At 45.0% G+C, this 22919-nt stretch overlaps 2 protein-coding genes across 3 annotated transcripts in view; one reads left to right on the forward strand and one right to left on the reverse strand.

Annotated features, from left to right (window-relative positions):
• Positions 1-22919, reverse strand: part of CCDC9B (coiled-coil domain containing 9B) — a 70519-nt gene that overhangs the window by 42696 nt on the left and 4904 nt on the right. The window lies entirely within an intron of this gene.
• On the forward strand, positions 7162-17664 carry KNSTRN (kinetochore localized astrin (SPAG5) binding protein). The gene is made up of 9 exons (XM_025998354.2): positions 7162-7370; positions 7561-7655; positions 10814-10928; positions 11853-11900; positions 13066-13171; positions 13388-13481; positions 15274-15335; positions 16092-16166; positions 16889-17664. The coding sequence occupies exons 1-9, from the start codon at positions 7162-7164 to the stop codon at positions 17018-17020; spliced, it is 936 nt and encodes a 311-aa protein (XP_025854139.2). The 3' UTR covers positions 17021-17664.

Consider the following 22919-nt stretch of genomic DNA (forward strand, 5'->3'; position numbering starts at 1 on the left):
TCAAATTCAATTCTGGTGCCTGGGTGGCTCAGTTGTTGCGCATCTGCCTTTGGCTCAAGTCATGATCCCAGGACCCTGAGACTGAGCCCCACATCAGGTTCCCTGCTCACATGGAGCTTGCTTCTCCCTCTCCTCCCTGCTTGTGCTCTCTCTCACTATCTCTCTCTCAAACACAAATAAAAAAATAAAATCATTTATTTATTTATTTATTTATTTATTCATTCATTCATTCATTCATTCATGAGAGACACACACACAGGGAGAGAGAGAGAGAGAGAGAGAGAGAGAGAGAGGCAGAGACACAGGCAGAGGGAGAAGCAGGCTCCATGCAGGGAGCCTGATGTAGGACTTGATCCAGGGACTCCAGGATCACGCCCTGAGCCAAAGGCAGACGCTCAACCGCTGAGCCACCCAGGTGTCCCCAAACAAATAAAATCTTAAAAAAAAAAAAAAAAAAGAAAGAAGAAAAGGAAAGGAAAGGAAAGGAAAGGAAAGGAAAGGAAAGGAAAGGAAAGGAAAGGAAAGGAAAGGAAAGGAAGAAAGAAAGAAAGAAAGAAAGAAAGAAAGAAAGAAAGAAAGAAAGAAACGAATTCAAATTCAAGAGTGAAAGGTTGGGCAGCCCGGGGGGCGGGGGGGCTCGGCAGTTTAGCGCCACCTTCAGCCCAGAGCCTGATCCTGGAGACCCAGGATTGAGTCCCAGGTCAGGCTCCCTGTATGGACCCTGCTTCTCCCTCTGCCTGTGTCTCTGCCTGTGTCTCTGCCTGTGTGTGTGTGTGTGTGTGTGTGTGTGTGTGTGTGTGTGCCTCATGAATAAATAAATAAAATCTTAAAAAAAAAAGAGTGAAAGGTTGATACAGGATGCATATTAATCACATTTGTTTGAACTGAAAGATGGCACCAGACTTTTCTGATAGACAGTCAATCTGGAGGGGCATCTGGGTGGCTCAGTCAGTTAAGCATCTGCCTTCAGCTCAAGTCATGATCCCAGAGTCCTGGGATCAAGCCTCACATCCGGCTCTTGGTTCCTCAGGGAGTTGGCTTTTCCCTTTCCCTCTGCCTGCCACTCGCCCTGTTTGTGCTCTCTCTCTGTCAAATAAATAAATAAAATCGTAAGAAAGAAAGAAGAAAGAGAGGAAGAAAGAAAAAGAAAGAAAGAAAGTCAATTAGGGGCAGTCTGGGTGGTTCAGTCAGTTGAGCATCTGACTCCTGATTTCTTCTGGGGTCATGATCTCCTGGTCCTAGGATCAACCTGGTACAGCTCCATGCCCAGGCAGGAGTCTGCTTAAGATTCTCTCTCTCTCCCTTTCCTCTGCTCCTTTCCACTTCTCTTTCTCTCTCTCTCTCAAATAAATAAAGCTTTAAAAAAAAAGACAATCTGACTTGGCTGTGGGTATAGAGGTCTATCCTATGGCTTTGCATGTAAGATACATGGTGGGCATTTTCCAAAAATGGAATGATTTAAATCTGCAGCTCCATGGTTTGAACAAAAATACATTCAAAGTACATATACAACTTCCACTTGCAGACAAGATGGAGTAGCAGGGACCAGATTTACCCTCCTTCCTGAAACAATCAACTAAACATAAAAACTATGAAATGACAGTTTTCAAGATGGTGGACATCAGATAACAAAGGACAGTGATCTCTGAGAGACAAGAAACAAATGAGGTAAGCCCTATGATTGCTTCAGCTTACTGCTTAAGAGAGTTTCTAAGACACACAGTGGGTGTGGGGGAGAACCCAAGCAGGGCCATGCAGACTCCCTGAACTGAAGAAGAAAGCTCAGAGTTTGTGGCAACCCAAACTAAAGTGCTCAGAACAGACTGCTGGAGAGAAAAAAGGTGCATAGAGAATTCTGGAGATCTGTAAAGAGCCGCCCTTGACTATTCAGCAGAGCATTACTCATCATGTAAATGTGAGGAAATTACTTGAGGTTAAGGAAAGAACCATCCATTGAGAATTTCATGGGATCCCTGGGTGGCGCAGCGGTTTAGCGCCTGCCTTTGGCCCAGGGCGCGATCCTGGAGACCCGGGATCGAATCCCACGTTGGGCTCCCGGTGCGTGGAGCCTGCTTCTCCCTCTGTCTATGTCTCTGCCTCTCTCTCTCTCTCTCTCTCTCTCTCTCTCTCCTCTGTGACTATCATAAGTAAATAAAAATAAAAAAAATTATTTAAAAAAAAAAAAGGAAAGAACCATCCAAAATGATTAGGGGGAATAGTAGCCAATATTCATAGAGGACTAGAATAGTGTCTGTTCCTATCAGCCAGACTGGAAAACTTCATAATTTGTGAGGGATTGGTTGGAGTTCTCAGAAGGGTCTTGCCTCAGTGGTGAGGACACACTAGTCCCAGTTTATTTATTTTTTTCTTACCCCTAATTTAAACACTGTTCATCCTACCTAATACATTTTAAAAGTAAGACCTGGAGGGATCAAACTGTTCCTAAGTAATGTAACTGCATCTCACAACAAGCCTCAAGAATGTTTACAGGAATACAAAAATAATCAGCATGCAAAAACATAAAAAGTCTAATAAAAAATTACTATTCATGCGAAGATGCAGAAAAATATGAACTACAGTGAGAAGGAAAACCAATCAACACCAACCCAGAACTGACACCTATGTAAGAATTAGCAGATAAAGACATTATTATAGCAGTATTCCATATGTTCATATAGCTAAGTAGAGACTTGGAAGATTTTTTTTTAATTTTTATTTATTTGTGATAGTCACAGAGAGAGAGAGAGAGAGAGAGGCAGAGACACAGGCAGAGGGAGAAGCAGGCTCCATGCACCGGGAGCCCGACGTGGGACTCGATCCCAGGTCTCCAGGATCGTGCCCTGGTCCAAAGGCAGGCGCTAAACCGCTGCGCCACCCAGGGATCCCAGATTTTTTTTTTAATATACAAATTTAACTTGCAGAGATGAAAACATATGTCTGAGATGAAAAACAAAATCACTGGATGGAATTAACAACAGTTTAGACACTGAAGAAAAAATATTAGTGAACTTGAAGATATGGCAATAGAAATTGTCCAAACTGAAACACCAAAAGAAAAGAATTTTAGAAATGAATAAAGAGGTACATAATATATAATAGGTAGAAAATGCATCCTTTACAAATATTTAAAACTATGAAAAAATATAGGCATCAACTAAAAATGGGCAGGAGGGTACACTGTTTTTGGTTCTTTAAATTATTTGTGGAGGTACGTGAACAAAAAGACTATTTTGAAAATGCTACTCCAGCTTCCCCCTTTCTGTATGACTTTGCTTCTTTGATCACCCCCCTCCCACTGAAGCATCCTTTTTATCCTCTCATTCCAGTTAGCACATGTATCCACTAGTAGCTCCACCTTTGAGAAAACCCTTCCTTGACCCCCACAATCTACCTCCACAGTTACTGCCCAGTTGCTCTACTCCATTCACAAAGTTTCTAATGTCTACACCTGTCATCTTTGCTTCCTCAATTCTCATGGATGCTTTAACCCACTCCAGTGTGGCTTCCACTCAGACCTACCCCCTACACCGGAATTCCCTTTGCTGTATTTGCCAATGACTTATTTACCAGTTATTTTCAATATTTTACCACTCCCTCCTTCAGCAGTTTACCACTTCTTCCTCCTTGGCTTCTAAAACACCACCCTTTTTTTGTTGTCTTCTCGCCTCTCTGGCACCTCTTTATCAGGTTTCTTGGCTGGCATCTCATCACTGCAACTTATAAATGCTGCTACCCCTATCCCTGGCTCTCTGTACACTCTGTACAATTCTTCCCTTGGTGATCTCATCCAATATCTTAGCTTTTTTTTTTTTTTTAATACATCCATATACCCATGACTCCCAAGAGTATATCTCCAACCCAGAGTCCCCTCTGGGCTCAAAGCCTATATTCCAAACTGACTACTTGACTGCTCCACATAAATGTCTGAGAGGCATTTCAAGTTTACCATGTTAAAACTAAGCTCTCAATCTCCCAGCAACAAAAATAGTGACTATCCACACAGTTATTCAAACCTAGGAATTCTCCTTAGATTTCCTTCTTGGGATGCCTGGGTGGCTCAGTTGAGCACTCAACTCTGGGTTTCAGCTGGGGTCATGATCTCAGGGGTTGTGGGATCCAGTCCTGCTTGGGGCTCCGTGATCAGCAGGGAGTCCACTTGGCGATTCTCTCCCTTTGCCCTTCTCCCCATTTGTGCACTCTAACGTACTCTAAAATAAATAATCTTTTTACAAAAATTTTTTTACAAAAATTTTCTGGGACACCTGGGTGGTTCAGTAAGTTTAACATCTCCCTTCAGCTCAGGTCATGATCCCAGGGTCCTGGGATCAAGCCCCAAGACTGGCTCCCTGCTCAGTGGGAGGGAGTCAAATAAATAAATAAATAAATAAATAAATAAATAAAATAAATAAAATAAATAAATAAATAAATAAATAAATAAAATCTTAAAAAAAATAATTCCTTCTCCCTTTCCCCTCCTCCCATATCCAGTCCAACATAGTCCTGAGATTCTACCTCAAAAAACTGTCTTAAGGGATCCCTGGGTGGCGCAGCGGTTTAGTGCCTGCCTTTGGCCCAGGGCGCGATCCTGGAGACCCGGGATCGAATCCCACGTCGGGCTCCCGGTGCATGGAGCCTGCTTCTCCCTCTGCCTGTGTCTCTGCCTCTCTCTCTCTCTCTCTCTCTCTCTCTATCTCTGTGTGACTATCATAAATTAAAAAAAAAAAACTGTCTTAAATGTGTCTGCTTCTCTTCTTTGTGGAGTCTAAATGGGGTGTCTGTCCAATCAGATGGGGGCCCCCAAAATGTGGGGCAATCAGGTGAAAGCTGGTGGCATGGGTGGTGGAAGGATCCATCTGAGGCAGAACAAAAGAGATAGAAGTTTATTAAATATAATGCAAGGGAGCCACAGGCAGGAGAGCAGAGGAGAGAGGTTGTGGGCGGCTGCAAGGGAGCCACAGGCAGGAGAGCAGAGGAGAGAGGTTGTGGGCTGGCCGCCTTGGGCAGGGGTTGTCTTTAAAGAGGGAAAGAAAAGAGGCATGACGAGTACTGAAGCTTCCCTTTTTCAGTAATTGCCTAGTTGTAAGTAACCCATTGGTCAGTTAGGGTCTATGGAGATTTCCAGGTGGGTCACCTGATGGGTCCATCTGTATTCAGCCGGTGGTGTGGCCTCTTTCTGCATGTCATTGCTCAAGCTTGTTTGCCTAAAAGTGGCCTCTAAGCACTCTCATAGCCAAGCGACCATCATCTCTAATGTGTAGCCTCCCAGTATCTCCCAGTAGCCTTCCAACTATCTCCCTAGTTTTGCCCCTACCCCTCCTTAATCTATTTTCCATGAATTAGTCAGAGTGAGCTTTTTAAAATATAAATTGAATAACAAACACTCTCCTGCTCTAGAATTCCAATGACTTCCCACTACTCTTGAGATAAAATCTAATCCCTTCATCTTTGGCCTTCCAACCTTGCCTCATCTCCTCCTTATCTGTACCACTTTCCTCCCACCTTTCATTCTCAGCTAGTCCTTCCTGCTTTGGGACTTTGCATTTTCACTTTCTCCTCCATTGTTCATCTGATTAACTCCCACTCATCTTTTCTTTATTTAAGGATTGTATGTATTTATTTGAGAGAGAGAGCTTGGGAGAGCAAGCACTGGGGAGGGGTAGAGGGAGAAGCAGGCTTCCCACTGAGCTGGGATTGTGGGAGTCAATCCCAGGACCCTGGGACCAAGACTCCAGCTGAAGGTAACTGAGCCATCCAGGCACCCCAAACTCCCACTCATCTTTTATTAATCAGACATCACCTTAGATGTTTTCCCTAACTATCCAATTTCAACTCTATTTTCCCCGTTTTTCTGTCATAGCACAATTGTGTTTTTCCTTCATCGTTTTACTAGTTGGTAAATACATATTTATTTGAGGTTTTTTTCCCATTTAATTGAGACATAACCAATAAGTTTGTGTGGTTGTTTACATTTCCTAGATTGTAAATTCCAGGAGGGAAGAGGCAAAGTCTGTCCGATATTTATTGCCCCTCCCCCAATCCTTCCTCTTGTAGGAGTGGTCTGGCACAGGGCAGGTGCTCAATAACTATTGAGTGAAATGAATGAGTGCATTAAGTGCTTGAGTACCCTTGCTCTATTCTCTAGTAGCAGCTCTGAATCTCTGCTTAAAATCTGGATTAAGTGCTGGTGCACCTGACTGGCTCAGCTGGTTGAATGTGGGACTCCATCTCCCAGTTGTGAGTCCAAGCCCCTCCTTGGTCACAAAGCTTACATTAAAAAATAATAAGGGCACCTGGGTGGCTCAGTGGTTGAGTGGTTGCCTTTGGCTCAGGCCCTGATCCCTGAGTTCTGGTATCAGTCCTGCATTGGGCTCTTTAAATCTTTAAAAAAATCTTTTTAAAAATTAAATAAATAAAAATAAAATCTGGGTGTTACTAAAGTTAGGACTGGGGTGCCTGGCTGGCTCAGTCAGCCGGTTATGCCTCTGATCTTCAGCTCAGGTCATGATCCCAGGGTGGTGGCATCAAGCCCCACCTGGGGGTCTGCGCTCATGTAGGACTGAGCTGGAGATTCTCCCTCCGTCTCTCCCCTTCTCCCTGCTCATATGCTTTCTGTCTCCAACTCAAATAAATACATCCTTAGAGTCAGGACTGCGGGTAGGTGTGGCGGGTATTTCGACCCTTTTATTTTTTTTAAAGACTTTATTTATTCATTCATGAGAGACACAGAGATAGAGAGAGGTAGAGGGAGAAGCAGACTCCACGCAGGGAGCCCGATGTGGGACTCGATCCCGGACTCCCGGATCAGGCCCTGGGCCGAAGGCAGGCGCTAAACCGCTGAGCCACCCAGGCATCCCTATTTCGACCCTTTTAAAACCTCACTTGCTCCTCTCCACATGCCCATCTAAATATTCTTATGCTCTTGCCAATCAAGCATCATGCAAAATCCCTGACAATCACAGACCAAATAAAGAGGATTGTGACATAGACTCTAAACGTGACTGCGTGTGTGTCTCAAGCCCAGAATATGACTCATATTCTGGCTCATAGCTCCTATCAGGCCGACAAGGTGCACCACTCCCCTCCCCGCCCAGACCTGGGGCCTCCGACACCCACAGCCTAGAAGCCCGGGGCTTTCGCTTCGGCTCTGCTCTGCCGTACAGCATGGCAGCCCCTCAAGGCGTGGCCCACAGCACCGCGTGCCGTACAACATGGCCGCCGACGGGGCGCGCTCAGAGTCCCCTCCCGCCCAATCACCGGAAGTTTCCATTTGAAAGCGCGGCGGCAGCCCGGTTAGCTGGTGCGGCAGTTACCGCGGAGCGTCCTTTGAACCAGGGCGACGAGGGTAGCGGCCAGGAGCTGCAGGCGCCTGGGTTCGGCTCTCCTGGGGCGAGGGACGGGGCTGGATGGCGGGGGCGCGCGGGATGGACCGGGAATGGAGAATTTTCTTTCTCCCGACTTCTTCCCCGGGCGGGGCCAGGCCAGGTCGCGCTCTCCGGGGGCCCTCCGCCTACTCGGGCCCCCTGACCCACCAGAGGGTAACATTCACCTTGCACCTTCCAGGGCCCAGCCGTGCCGCCTCGTTACGATGACCAGCGTGGTTAAGACCATAGACACCCTGCAGCCTCCCGCTGTGCAGAGCGGCGGCCTGCCGTCAGGTGGGTGCCCACGCCGCCCTGCGGACCGGCCGGGGCGGTCAGGCTGGGGAGTACGAGGGCTCAGGTCGGGGGCCGGGCATTCCCTAGGCTCTGACAACCTGCTGACTCCCCTAGAACCGCGCTATCTATCTAGGTTTATGATGGGGGCTGGGGAAGGGCCCTGTGGTAGGATTTTAGACCTGCCCTCCCTCTTTCGTCCTCCCAAACCTAATCGTGCTGCATTCACTGATTAGATTCAAGTTGCTGATTGTTCCACAATATTATTTCCTCAAGTTAGGAATCCCTTTTTAAACAATTGCCCGTTTTATTTTCAGATCTGGGCTATCAGGAGGGACTGGGTTTGTTGTCAGGGAGAAGGGAGGAGAGTCATTTGAGAAGCCTCATTCTTAGAGGGAGGCGCTACGGTTCGCACCGTGTCTCTCATAAGGTAAACTATATCAAAACATCAAAAAATGTTGGGTGAAGGGAGAGAGAGGGGCCAGGCTTAGCCACAGTTTTCCACAACCTTGGGAATAGAAATAGGATTAAAAGCAATATCTGATTGCTTTGCCATCTTGCTTTGTGTGTTACCGGGCTTGTGGTTGAAAGTAATCTCCTAGGCTCTGCGGTTATGGAGCTGCCTAATCTGGAGAGCAGAGCACAAAATAAGCTACAAACATCAGAACCTGTGTGGGAGTTTTTGAAGGAGCTATTTAAGACCCCTTCCCAGGGGACTCTTCCCAGGTGGTTGGTGCAGTAGCTGGATTGATCTGTGAAGTGAACAGGCTTTTCTCCAAAGGCTTATAGTTTTGTTTTTTAATCTTACCTGGCCTAAAAACACCTAAATAGTAATCTGGCATGGGAGCTGGGGCCAGGCCCCTTGCCCTCCCTTTGCCTTGGAAGGCATTGCCCTTCCTTGGGTAGAGAGTGATTGGCTCTCCCCAGCCAAGTTAGAAGTTTTTATCTCAGCTTTCTCTCTCTGTCCCAGCTTTATGATCATATATAATCTCAGTAGTTTAATATTTTAAGGCTGTCTCCCAGGTTTTTTTTTTTGACTATATAACATACATATGTAAAAAGAATTGAAAGTTAGAAAGTGTAGACCTTGACCAACCATCCAGTTCTCCTTAGCATTTATTTCAAGAAGACAGTCTTTGTTAAATCCTAAGTTTTTCCTATAATGAAGTCCTTAGGTTCTAGCAAGTACAGATTATTAGAACTGATTCAAAAAAAAAAAAAAACAAAAAACTGATTCCAGTCAATGAAGAGGGGTAATGTTTTTTTAAGATTTTATTTATTTATTCATGAGAGAGAGAGAGAGAGGCAGAGACATAGGCAGAGGGAGAAGCAGGCTCCCTATGGGGAGCCCAATGTGGGACTCCATCCCGGGACCTCAGGATCATGACCTGAGCCAAAGGCAGGCACACAACCACTGAGCCACCCAGGTGTCCCATGTAGAAAGGTAATTTTAATCAACTTATTGTTAACACCTTCTCCTTGGGGTAGCCGTGTTACTGTGTATGACTTACTAATACTTGAAAGAGGAGGTAACTGTGTTCCCCCAACATTATTTTTTACTTCAGACAGAGACCTTGGGGCACCTGGCTGGCTCACTTGGTAAAGCACGTGACTCCTAAACACCGGGTTGTGAGTTCAAGCCCTATGTTGGATGTGAGGCCTACTTTAAAAAATAAAAATAAATAGATAAAAACATGCTTACTTCAGAAACATCAAAAAGAACCCTTCCATTATTGCTTTGTGGGTAAGAGAACAGAAAAATAGGGTTTAAGTCCCCAGTGAGTGTACCTATAAATGAAACAATTTGTTAGCCTGAGAAATCATATTTATTCCAAACTGCTGTGTAGCTAAAGTCATCAAAATAAAATCTGTGTCAAATACAGATACAAAATTTCCTGATCCCTGTGATCCAGTCAATGCTTTGTACCGCATTTCTTCAATCTGATTTAATCATTCCAGCTCTTAGTTTAGGCCAAGCTGAAGGATGAACAAAGTGAACGTATAACTGGGAAACCCATGGGAGTGGTTTGGGGTGGGCAGTGGAGGAGTGGTACATGACTCCAGAACAAGTTACTTGAATTTGCCATGGAATATACATGATAGAAAGACAGTGTGGTGGAGGGCTGGCATAAGGACTAGGGAAGAAGAGTGTCCTGGCAGGGCCATTTCTCAGCTTATCTGGCAGTTACCCTAGCAAGATCAAAACAGAATGCCAAATAGGGAAGCTCTGGACTTAATAACAAAATAAAAGGGCTGGAAGTAAAGGCAATCAGCGTGGAAAAGGGAAAGAAAAAAAAAAGGCAAGGAAAGAAGACTAGAGGAGATGATTTAGAAATGGTCTGCGAAGTAACCCGGGGAGCTGTGAAGCATTCCATTTACTCAACAAGTGGGTGCTGAACCGCTGTGACTCTGCCAGATACTCTGCGAGGCACTGGGGACACAAAGACATCTCTTAGATATTTAGGGAGACTGTCCAGTCAAAATAACTTAACAGTTAAAAGAGGACCTGTGGGCAGCCCCGGTGGCTCAGCGGTTTAGCGCTGCCTTCAGCCTGGGGTGTGATCCTGGAGACCCGGATTGAGTCCCACGTCGGGCTCCCTGCATGGAGCCTGCTTCTCCCTCTGCCTGTGTCTCTGCCTCTCTCTCTCTCTGTCATTCATGAATGAATGAATGAATAAATACATAAATAAATAAATCTTTAAAAAAAAAAAGAGAACCCTGCAGCAGCTTGAGTGTAGCCTTGGAGACCGTGTGGAGTGCCTGGTGCCAGAGTGCGAGGACCTTCGCCTGGTGGGTGGGTTCCAGTGGGTTCCAGTGGGTTCCGCTGCTGCTGAAGAAGGACTCCAGCTGGGTGCTGCCCTGCTGACAGCCACGCTGCCTCCCATTTAGCTTTCTGCTTGTACCAACATTCACTTTCCCGCCATTCAGTTTTCTGAATCCTCAAGTTCTCGGCTATCCTCAAATATATTGCACCATCATTTTTGAAGAATTTTGGTTTCCATCTCCAATTAGGCTAGAAGCCGTGTTCTTCTGAATGAGTCTTCACAAACTGAGATGGGCCAGCGTGAAAGTACAGGGTTCTGACAACCCGGAACAGAACGGTTAGTTGCAGTGGTTGGGTCACAATGCTTGAGATTTCACCCGCTTGTTTTCCTTTGCAGACACTTCTAAGAGCCTCTTACCCGTTAAATCCAAAGAAGTGGATGTTTCCAGATTTCATTCAGGAGGTTCAGAAAATGATGTTACAAAAATCATCAAGCCAAGACGAGAGAATGGGTGAGAGATTGTTGGTATCCGAGGAGAACATCTTGTTAGAAATTGCTCATTGTCAGGTTTAGAAAATAGGAGTCTTGAGAGCACAGGGCAGCCCGAGTCAGTTGTGTGTCAGAACCCTCTGTGTTGACCAGTTCTGAAGAGGCCTAGCGAGGGTCAACATATCAGGGACTTTCTTCTCTCACCTCTTGCTCTGAGTGTGCAAATGGCAGTATTAAGGCCAAACACCAGCCCTACTTGGTGGTCAGGGTGGATGGGGCTGCCCGTTAGCCTAGATTGCCAGTCTGAGCGTAGTCCTGCCCAAGCTAGTGTGTCTGTGTGTCCCTCTACTCAGTTCCCTTGTGAGCCAGGTTGACATGAGATAGCCACACCATTGTGAGGAGCAGCAGGTCTGTCGGGTGGTTGAGGTGGGTCAGGAGTTGGAGTCCATTCCCTATTAAGCCTTTTTCAACAGTCCTGGGCTGAGACAAAAGGGCATAGGCCCTCAGAGCTTCTCAGGCTGTTTGCATTGTATATAATCCCTGTTTTTTTCCTCAGAAGACCAGGCTCTTTGTTCTGCCTTGTTCATAACACACGTAACAACAATGCTACAAGTGTCTGATTTCTTTGTTGTTTTGTTTTTTAAAGATTTGATTAAAAAAAAAAAAGATTTGATTTATTCATGAGAGAGAGAGGGAGGCGGAGACATGGGCAGAGGGAGATGCAGGCTCCCTGCAGGGAGCCCGATGCGTGACTCCGGGATCATGCCCTGAGCCATAGGCCTATGCTCAACCACTGAGCCACCCAGGCGCCCCCTTTGTTGTTTTTTTTAAACATCATATTAGTTTCAGATGTACAACATAATGATTAGGTATTTGTATCTATGGCAAAATGATCACTGCAGTAAGACTAGTGAACATCCTGATTTCTTTGTAATTGCTTCTCTAGGCAGGTCAAAGCTGCAGACCCTGCCATCAGGAGGAACATCAGAAAGAGGTGAGCATCAAGGTGAATGAGAGTTGGCCAGCATTTTAAGGTGGTGGATCTCAATCCTGGTTGTGCCTCACACTCACTCGTGGGTTTGTTTCATGTGTTACAGTCTGGGTGCCACCCCAAGAAATCTGAGTGGAATTTTCAGGGGTGAGGCACAGCCAGGTTCGAGAACCACTGTCAGGGCAAGGATCAGTGATGCTCCCATCTTGAGAACCAGACAAGAGCTTTTTCGGCTCCATGCCAGGACCACTGTTAATTGGAAACCAAACCCAGCTCGGGGCCATCAATAGAATGTGAGCCTTCAGGCTAGGAGGCACTGTGTGTGGTCAGTGACTCTGAGATGGTGGTGGTTGTGGTGGTGGCAGAAATCCTGGGGAAGGATCCATCTCTGTTTGAGGCTAGCTTGGATGTTCTGTAGTTCTGAGGACAGAAATAATACAAGCTGGAAAGTTTATAGAAATAGGTTCTAATCTCAAATCTATCATTTGGGCATGTGTTAAAAGATCTGAAGATAGGGGCCCTGGCTTGCTCAGTCAGTAAAGCATGCAACTCTTTTTCTTTTTTAAAAGATTGATTGATTGATTTTAGAGAGTGCGGGGGAGGAGCAGAGGGAGAAAGAATCTCAAGCAGACTCCCGGCTGAGCGCGGAGCCCCAGTGGGGCTCAATCTCAGGACCCTGAGCTGAAATCAAGAGTCAGGCACTTTACCAACTGAGCCACCCAGGTACCCTCAGCATGCAACTTTTAATCTCCAGGTTCAAAGTTCAAGACCCATTTTGGGTGTAAAGATGACTTAAAAAATAAAATCTTAAAAAAAAAAAAGTCCTGAAGATAAAGTACTATTCAAGAAAGACTCTGAGGGCACTGAAAAGAAGATTTAATATTGATGATGATAATGACTATTATTTATTAAGTATTTACTATGATGTGTCAATAGCTGTACTAAGAATTATATAGGTATTCTCTTATTTTTCACAATAGTGATATTATGCAATGTATTATCCTAATTCTAGAAATGAGGCAACAAAGCCTCAAAGAGGTTATGTGACTTACTGAGGATCCTGTACCACTATATAATGAAGCCAAGATTTGAACCCCTGTGTGTATGACCCCACAAGTCATTTTCTTAACACCTCCACCTCTTCTTATAAGCACACTTACCATTACAGCTACAAACCGCTGAGTAAGCAGAAATCAGAGGAAGAGCTGAAGGATAAGAATCAGCTCTTAGAGGCCGTCAACAAGCAGCTACACCAGAAGTTGACTGAAACTCAGGTAAGAGACCTGCCGGACCTCTGTCACCCCTGCACTAGGTAATGCGTGGAATCCCGAGGGATGGCCCTGTGGGTGGAAGAAGACTGTATTGCCTGGTGCCCGGAGGGAGGAAGAGAAGACCCCAGGCTTGGGCCATGGCAGTACAAGGAGCAAGGGCGGGAAAGACCACCCGTGCAGAGCAGGACCAGCCTGATTTTCTGCATGGCACCTCACTAGGGAGAACTGAAAGACCTGACTCAAAAGGTGGAGCTGCTGGAGAAGTTTCAGGATAACTGTTTGGCAATTTTGGAGAGCAAGGGCCTCAACCCAGGTAAGAGATGGGACACAGTTGCCTTGGAGGAGTCCGTGCACCTGCCATTTCCTGGGGTGATTGTGGACGGTGTTTCAGGATTCCAGCATCCCATCAGCTGACCCGTTTAGTGCAAGGGTTGCTTAGCACAGCCCTGAAGATTTGGAGGATCTTTTAGTTCTTTTTAAGATTTTATTTTACTATTTTTAAAAGATTTTATTTATCTGAGAGAGCAAAAGAGCACGAGCAGGGAGTGGGGAGAGGGAGAAGCAGACTCACCAACTGAGCAGGGAGCCTGCCTGATGTGGGGCCCGTGGGATCATGACCTCAGCCGAACGCAGACACTTAACCAAATGAGCCACCCAGGCGTCCCTAAGATTGATTGATTTTTAAGATTTTATTTATTCATTCATAGACACACACAGAGAGAGGGGCAGAGACACAGACAGAGGGAGAAGCAGGCTCCACGCAGGGAGCCCACGTGGGACTCCATCCTGGGTCTCCAGGATCACACCCCGGGCTGCAGGCGGCGCCAAACGGCTGCGCCACCGGGGCTGCCCCCTAAGATTTATTTTTAAGTAATCTCTGCACCCAACCTGGGGCTCAAACTCACAACCTCAAGATCAAGAGTCACAAGCTCTACTGACTGAGCCAGCCAGGGGCCCCTGGAGGAGCTTTTCTTTGTTCCCTTGTGATGTTGACTTTAAGCAACAGAATTTCAGTTATTGTGGAGGGAGGATTATCTCCTGTCTGAACACTTTATGCCATTCATTTGGTGCCACCAAGTATCATCTTGCAAATAGACCAGAAATCTTTTATTTCTTTCAAGGCAGAGAGCAAATACTAACTTTCCCAGATGGGAAAAGACAGATATGATATTGTTTCAAGGGCTCCTAAACCTGGTTCGTCAGCAGACTCATAATGGTTAAATGTGATTTCTGTTTTGACCCTGTCCCTAGAGAGCAGAGTTTGTAGCAAAGAGAGGAGTAGAAGAAGTAATTGCCCAAAGACTGTACAAGAGCTTCAGACTGAGGTGAGGAGCCTAAAAATATCCAGGAAGGGGCCCAGGCCTCTTTGAATTCAGAAACACTGACTTCGAATGCTGCTGATTAACCTGTGATTTTAGGATATATTCTTTATAGTCACCATATACATTTTTGTATGATTTTAATTTACAATGCATATGCACTAATTTTACCAAAAATAACTTTTTTAAGCCCAAAAGCTTTAAAAAGTTTTTTGTCGGGCTTCTGGGTTGTTCATTTGGTTAAGCGTCAGACTCTTGATTTGGCTCAGCTCATGATCTCAGGTTGGTGGGATTGAACTGTCTCTCAGGCTCCTGGGGTCAAGCCCCGTGTCAGGCTCCATGTTTAGCAGGGAGTCTGCTTAAGGTTCTCCCTCTCCTCCTCCCTCTGCCCCTCACCTCACTCCACATGTACACGTGCTCTCTCTCCTCTCTAAAATTAAATAAATCTTTAAAAAAACTTTAAAAAATAAAAATAACTGTTTGTATTATAAACAAACCCATAAAGTCCAACATATACATTTCCTTTGGACACATTTCCTGCTAAGCTAAAGAGAAAGCAGAATGAACTTTTGAGCGTATCCAAAGCTAGAGAGGAGGGAGGTAAAATAAAGCTCTGAGGGAAGGTGTAGGTGCCCCTGCCGAGGTGAAAACTTAGGAGAAAGTCAGGGACCAGACTCTTTGAGAAGTTTCCCTCATGAATATTCCTGTTCTTGTCTTTGGAGGGGTTTTTAGTTTTTGTCTTAGGTGCAGTTCCCTAAGCAAGGCTGACTTTGTCATTTGCATCAGTTTTAGGCAGTGAGACCTCAGCATCACAGCGAGAAGCCACCACGGATCATACAGACTCTATGGTGAGGGTGTGGGTGTGAGTGGGGGAGGGCTAAGTGACCATGGGGCTCTGCCCAACCAAGGTCTCTGCCATGTGCTCAGCAAAGTCCAGGAAGCAGCCTTTGTTTTCCATGATAGTGGGAGAAAGCAGTGGATGTGTACTCAAAATAGCATACTTTACTTGGAAGGCGACTTTGTGCTTACAGATATGAGTGGGTCTCAGTTAAAAATATGCTACGTTAAGACACATGATAAGATGGACCTGTATAGAGAACTTTCTGGCTTTTCGGTTCTCTACCAAATTTCTCCCCTTGCCCATTTACTGAGAACCGCACGATGGAAAGATCCAGCCTGAATTAAATTCAGCTTCTCTTTAGTTCGCTCCCCAAAGTGGGAAGGTAGTTGTTTGATATTGTCTTTGAGCTTCTATGGCCTCTTCCCCAGAAAGGTCAGTTGTCATCTTAGGATCATAGACTAACTATGGAAGCCTTCCTCTGACCCCACAGGCTAGCAGTCACATCTTCGATGGCTGTTTTGCCCACATTGCCTATATAACTAGAGCACATGCACGTGGGGTGGTCTGTCCATCCTGTGGACTCCAGGGGTGCCTAGTAGCCCAACACGTGTGGGATGCTCAGTGAACGCTTGACTGAACAGAAGGGTTATTGGTGATCATCTAATTAACATTTTGTTTCTTATGAAGAGGTTAGGTTAGTTTATATGAGGAAAGTTTTCACATATCTGTAAAGATTTGTTACTGTGTTGTACTTTACTCTTAGTTGCTGTTAGAAACATTGCAAGATGAGCTGAAGCTTTTTAATGAAACAGCCAAAAAGCAGATGGAGGAGTTACAGGTGAGAGGCAGATGTCATCCTGAGACAGGATAACCATTTCCTGCCACAGGGGGCGGGTCTCTGGAGGACTTTTTCTTAACCAATTTATCTCTTTTTGATAAACTACTTTGTAATAATAGATTTATGGGAGCATTACAAAGATAATGGAGTTCAGTGCCCTTAATATTAACATCATGCACTATTGTAGTCTATTTGTCAAAATTAAAAAACCAACATGGATGCATTACTATTAACTAAATTCCCAGACTTCAGTTGATTACTGATTTTCTGTTCCAAAGACTCACCTCTACAGAGCTTGAGGCAATATGCAAAACGCTAAATTGCTCAAAGTAGGAGGTGGGCGTGTGTGTGTGTGTGTGTGTGTGTGTGTGTGTGTGTGTGTGTGTAAGTAAGCTATGCTTTGGAAACCTGATATCTCAAGGAAACCTATAATAGGAAACTGGATTCTTGAGTCTAGACTGCTTTCGATTGCTTGGAAGAATCATGGGACAGGACACGGAATCCTAGAGAATTTCATGGGTCCTGTTTAGACATAGGAGTTTGTAGTAGAGACCATTCCTAAACCCGGCACAGATGAACAGACCTAAGATAGAAAATCTCACGTCTGTTGGCATTCAAGTAGTCTTTCTCAAGGGAAGAGAAGCATAATCTCCTGAAATGGTGTTGCCTTTCATGTGAATCAAAGTTTTGTGGGTGTTCTTTTTGAATGTCTTTCCATGCAGGCCTTAAAAGTAAAGTTGAAGATGAAAGAAGAAGAGAGGGCCCGGTTCCTAGAACAGCAGACATTATGTAACAGTCAAGTAAATGATTTTACAGCAGCCCTAGAGGAAATGGAGCAGCTATTAGAAATGTGATAAAAAGCAAGTGACCAAATGGCTCCCCCAGGGGAAGCCACTTAGGACATCTGCTTCTTGGCCATGACCTTCTAGGACTCACCATCCCCAGAATGGAAACATTTTCTGCGTAGGATTAAGGACAGTTTAGGCAAGCGTGCGCCACCCTTAGACTGGTGGCCCCTCCTGAACCTCACACATACATTATCGAGGCTGGCAAGAGGGGGACAAGCTTTGCTTGGATCAGCCTTCTAGGCCACAAAGCAGCATGCCATTAGAATCAGGAGACTAAAACAACGCCAGCCAGAGGATCCCAAAGGTCATGTTCAGATGTGTAAGAAGAAAACCTTAATTGTACAGTGAGCACAGAGGCTCTACAGGAGACATCACTGAGAAGCCATGCTGTCCCCTTGAACTTGGAACACATTCTGTCTCATCCTGGTTGGGCTCTATATCTCATTGGAAGTTAATGAACAAGAAGTTACTTGAAATTGCTTAATAAATGGGGGTGAAGGTATAGATAGCAATAACACCTACCTGAAATAATACACCTTGGAGCTTTTAATCTAAATCACTTTTTTTAAGTGCTAATTGTAAAATAAATATTTCTGTAACTATCCTGACTATAATATTAAGAAATGAAAATAAGCCTTTTAACTGAAAAATGTCCATTGAACGCTCTTGACCTGATCTAGTTGACAAGTACAAAACCTCAATCTAACCCAGATTTTTTTCTTCTACTTAAGTTCTCTGTCGCCAGCCTTGCTGTCTTCCAGGAGCAGTAGCTGGTCTTCTGAGGTTGTTCCCTGTTCACAGCAGTGGGTGCCAGACTCCATCCCCCAGGCGTGTGTCACTAGCTGCCTGTGTCCTCCCTATATTCTTGAGCCTGGTTTTCTGCTGCAATGTGCACAGCCAATCCTAGACCTGGCCCATGTCCTAGGTCAGCTGAAGTCCATGGCAGGCTTCCCCTCAGCTTTACCAAAGGCATGGCTCTGTTTCATTTCTTTGTTCATCCAGGCAGATTTTGGCTATCTTCCCTTTTTTTTTTTTTTTAAAGGTTTTTATTTATTCATGAGAGAGAGAGAGAGAGAGAGGGGCAGAGACCTAGGCAGAGGGAGAAGCAAGCTCCATGCAGGGAGCCCAATCTGGGACTCGATCCCGAGACTCAAGGATCCCGCCCTGGGCCAAAAGCAGGTGCTAAACTGCTGAGCCACCCAGGCTTCCCGCCCCCCAGCCCCCCTTGAGCACTACCACCCAATCGGGCCAAGTAACACCCCCAGCCTGACTTTCAGGGCTAAATTTCTTTGCCTTCACACACAAACCTTCGCATAGTTGGTAATAGCCCAGAAATTATCGGGGAAACCCAGTTCCATAATTCTCACCAGTGACAATGGCTGAATATTTTCTTCTACTCGTTTTCAGCATGTTTATAGCTTAAAAGGTTATTTACTCAAATGAATCTGTAATTGGCATTTCTGGCCAAAAAAATAAAAAGTTCTACTTCCTTCTTGGAAGGAGAGGGGAAGAACTCAGCTGTGGGATCCTGACCTCCTTGCCAGGCTTCCCTCGGTAACAACTGGGAATGTAACTCTCAATGCCTGTTACCCATTTTTCCCAGTGCGGAAACCCTGCTCTCTAGTGGCCTGGGCTCCCAAGGGGCCTTTGCCTCACGGTTCTTTGTACCACCAGCTGGTATTTGTGCACTCTTGCCTTCTCCCTCCTCCGACCTCTCCAGCTCCATCTGCCTTTTGTACATGTGTTCTGGGCACTTAATCTGATACCGAGGACAGATGAACTCATGTTCTATAAACTCAACAAATAGTGATCTGTACCCTCCACTTTGCCAGATGCTGTAGGAAACTTTAATGTAGCATGGTACTCTTTTTTTTTTTTTTTTTTTTTTTTAAGATTTTATATATTTATTCATGAGAGACACAGGCAGAGGGAGAAGCAGACTCCATGCAGGGAGCCCGATGTGGGACTCCATCCTGGGACACCGGGATCATGCCCTGAGCTGAAGACAGATGCTCAACCGCTGAGCCACCCAGGCGTCACTAGCATGGCATTCTTAATCTCAAAGATGCTTGTAGTCTATTTGGCAAAACAATGTGCAGGTGATATAAGTTCAATAACACAGCAACACTTGATTAACAGTGGGTTGTGCGTGTGACATAGTTGTGTCCTCTAGTAATTAACTCTGGACTAGTTTGGTTGGGGAAGGTTTGAAAAGGGGCGAGACTGGAGCTTGAAGGAAGAGCAATTTGAAGAAGCTGGCTAGATAGTTGAGAATTTTCCACGTTGGTGAGCACATGGAGGTTTGGGGAGAGAGGAACAAGCTCAGGGCGAGGCAGCTTCCTTTCCCTTCCCCTCTGCAGCTCCTCTGCCTGACTGTTCCTGAATTACAGCCTGTGCGGTAAACTGATAATCTCTTAAGTAAACTGTTTCTTGAGGCACCTTTGTGGCTCAGTGGTTGAGCATCTGCTTTCAGCTCAGGGAGTGATCCCAGGGTCCTGGGATTAAGTCCCACATCGGGCTCCCTGCAGGGAGCCTACTTCTTCTCCCTCTATGTCTCTGCTTCTGTGGGTCTCTCATGAATAATTAAAATCTCTTTTAAAAAATAAAATGTTTCTCTGAGCCTGTGAGCTGCTCTAGCAAATTAAACCCAAGGAGGGGGTATCATTGGAACCCCCAGGGAGAAAATAAAATCATTTAATGCTTCAGAATAAAAAGCTGAGGGGATATACAGATGAGTCTTGGGAAAGTAAGGGGAACTGGGCTTGTTTGGAGGTTCAGGGTGAGAGGGGACTATATCTGACACTTGACGGGGCACTTGTGCTATGCCAATACATGGTGTATGTGGCATATAGAGGCATATACACATAACTCCTTGCTGCACTTTTCAGGTAATCCTCATTAACCACCACAAGGTTAGCACTATTATCTCTTTTTTACAGCCAGGGAAAATAGGCTCGGAAGTTAAGTGGACTTACCCAAGGTCAAACAACAAACAAATATTGGAGAAAGATTTGAGCCAGGAATAGCAGGGGTGGAAGTTACTTGGTGTTAGAAGTCTTGAAGATCCTTGAAGTCCAGGCTAAGAAATGTGGGTTTTTATCATCTAGGCCAGAGCTTAAGGAACTTTCTCAGTTCACGATGCAGCCCCAGTTAGTGTCTCCGTAACATAACCCCCAAAGATGTAACTAATGGTTCTATTTTAAGTGGTTAGATCCAACAATTAGTAGGTATTTGAAAAAATAATACACATAAATCTAAAGGAAAAAACTATTTCGTTTTTAAAGAACTACGATTATTCACTAATGGAGTTGTCTACATAAAATGAACAAACTTTTTAGAATTTCTACAAGTAAGAAGGAGGGGTGCCTGGGTGGCTCAGTAGGTTAAACTGCCACCTCTTGATTTCAGCTCAGGTCATAATCTCAGGGTTGTGAGGCCAAGCCCTGTTTTGGGCTCAGGGCTCAGCACAGTCTGCTTGTCTCTCTCCTTCCCCATCTGTGCTCTATGCCCCCACCCCTACTAAAAAATAAAAGTTTTATTAGAGCCCAAGTTAAGACAGCTACCTGGGAAAATATGCTCTTGAAGAAAGTGTTCTGGAGAATGAACTGCTTATTTGTTAAAGGTTTTTAATTCATTTGAGAGAGCCCATGCAAGCAACAACAGGAGAGCAAGGGCAGGTGGGAGGGAGGAGGGTCAGAGAAGGGAAGGAGAGGAGAAGATTCTTCCCTGAGCAGGGAGCCAACATGGGGCTCAATCCTGAGGGGTTCGTGACCTGATTCAAAGGCAGACAACCAGCTGAGCCACCCAGGCACCCGGAGAATGAACAGTTTTTACAGTGTTATCCTTTTTTACATCTTGTAAAAGCTGAAAAGATTATGGATTTTTCTTAAGGTTTGAGAGAGCAGGGGGAGAGGCAGAGGGAGAGAATCTCCAGCAGTCTCCCTGCAGAGCCTGAGGCAGGGCTCAATCCCACAACCCTGAGATCATGACCTGAGCCAAAATCAAGACTTGGACACTTGATCAACTGAGCCATCCAGGCACCCCAAAAGATTATAGATTAACATATAGGCAGGAATCACAAGTTTTACTGTCAAGGAATGCAAGGAGTAGGTACATTAATCAAGACCTTTTTTCTTTAGAGAGTGCAAGAGGTGAGAGATCACGAGTAGCAGGGAGGGGCAGCAGGCCTTGATCCCAGGACCCTGGGACCTTGAGCTGAGCCAAAGGCAGACACTTAACCAACTGAGATGTTTTTCCTCTAGGCTACAGATGTACAGTGTACACTTGGTGGGCCGTAAGTTAGGCTTTTGGTTTATATCAAGTTTATGTACATGCTGATTTAGAAATCTAAATTTCTAAATGGCTTCCCTTATATATCAGGCTTTTAGGGGAGTTTTTCCTCTCACCAGAAGTTAGGCATTGCTTAACTTCTCAAACCTTGGAATCAAATAGGACACCACCACCTTCAAGGCAATAAGGAATCGCTGACAAATTTTCAGCAGGCAGTCACCAAAATGTTTTAGAAAAATGAATGTAGCCTTGGTGTTAAAGATGGATGACAGGATCGAGAGAGTGGAGTCAAGGACATCAGGAAAATAAAAAATGTTAGGGCCATGACAGCAATGGAGTAAGGGAAGATTTGAAACACAAGAAAACTATAGGAATTATAGTTGACCCTTGAACAAAGCAGAGGTAAAGGACACTGACCCCTCTCCCAGTAATACAGTTGAAAATCTGCAGGTAACTTATTTTTTAATTCTGTTAGAATTTTTATTCTAACAGATATAACTAAAGGTGAGCTTTAGTTATTTTTTTTATTTTTATTCTAACAGATATAACTAAAGGTGAGCTTTAGTTATTTTTAAGTAATCTCTACATCCAGTATGGGGCTCGAATTCATGACCCTGAGGTCAAGAGTTGCATGTTCTATACTGACTGAGCCAGCCAGGAGCCCTAAATATCTGCATATAACTTGACTCCCCCCAAACCTTGATCTTACCAATAACATAGTCAGCCAACACCTATCTTGTATGTTATAGGTATTATATACTGTATTCTCGAAGTAAGCTAGAGAAAAAGTTATTAAGAAAATCATAGGGCGGCCCAGGTGGCTCAGCGGTTTAGCGCCATCTTCAGCCCAGAGCACAATCCTGGAGACCCTGGATAGAGTCCCATGTCAGGCTCCACGCGTTTCTCCCTCTGCCCTTGTGCCTGTGTCTCTGCCTCTCTGTGTCTCTCATGAGTAAATAAATAAAATCTTTAAAAGAAGAAAAAATCATAAGGAGGGACACCTGGGTGGCTCAGCAGTTGAGTGTCTGTTTAGCTCAGGGTGTGCTCCCGAGGTCCTGGGATCAAGTCCTGCATCAGGCTCCCCACAGGAAGCCTCCTTCTCCCTCTGCCTGTGTCTCTCATGAATAAGTAAAATCTTTAATAAGAAAAAAAAAGAAAGAATCCTAAGGAAAAAATACATTTACAGTACCGCACTGCATTGAAAAAGGTCTGCATATAAGTGGCTTCATGCAGTTCAAACCCATATTTTTCAAGGGCCAACTGTAATTGATGGCACAAATTATAGGGGGAAGAAACCTACATACTTGGGGGTTTTGAGCAAGGGTAGCAGAATAATTGGTTATAAAATTAGGATGTTAAGACCCGCTTACAGCCCATTCCTACCCAGTTGGGTGTGGGTTGGAATCCCAGCCCACCCACTAAAATCTGGTCTTTGGCAAATTACTTCCCCTTTCTCATTTTGTTGTGCCCAAGATTGCGAATCCAAGAAACCACCAAGGAGCCGACACACCGATGCAAGCGCACGAGGGTTTATTTGCAAGCTCGAGCTTGGGTCCAAGTATACCCGACACAGCGGAGCAGGGACTTGGACCCCGAAGTGGGTTACAGCTGGGTT

Source organism: Vulpes vulpes, chromosome 15, assembly GCF_048418805.1.
Source record: "Vulpes vulpes isolate BD-2025 chromosome 15, VulVul3, whole genome shotgun sequence".
Classification (NCBI taxonomy): domain Eukaryota; kingdom Metazoa; phylum Chordata; class Mammalia; order Carnivora; family Canidae; genus Vulpes; species Vulpes vulpes.

What these genes read in the sequence shown, in the direction of transcription:
- KNSTRN (XM_025998354.2), top strand. Translation starts at nt 7,162, where the DNA reads ATGGCAGCCCCTCAAGGCGTGGCCCACAGCACCGCGTGCCGTACAACA. An exon ending in GAGCGGCGGCCTGCCGTCAG is followed by an intron (nt 7,656 to 10,813) that starts GTGGGTGCCCAC and finishes TTTCCTTTGCAG; the next exon opens with ACACTTCTAAGAGCCTCTTA. An exon ending in CGGATCATACAGACTCTATG is followed by an intron (nt 15,336 to 16,091) that starts GTGAGGGTGTGG and finishes CTTTACTCTTAG; the next exon opens with TTGCTGTTAGAAACATTGCA.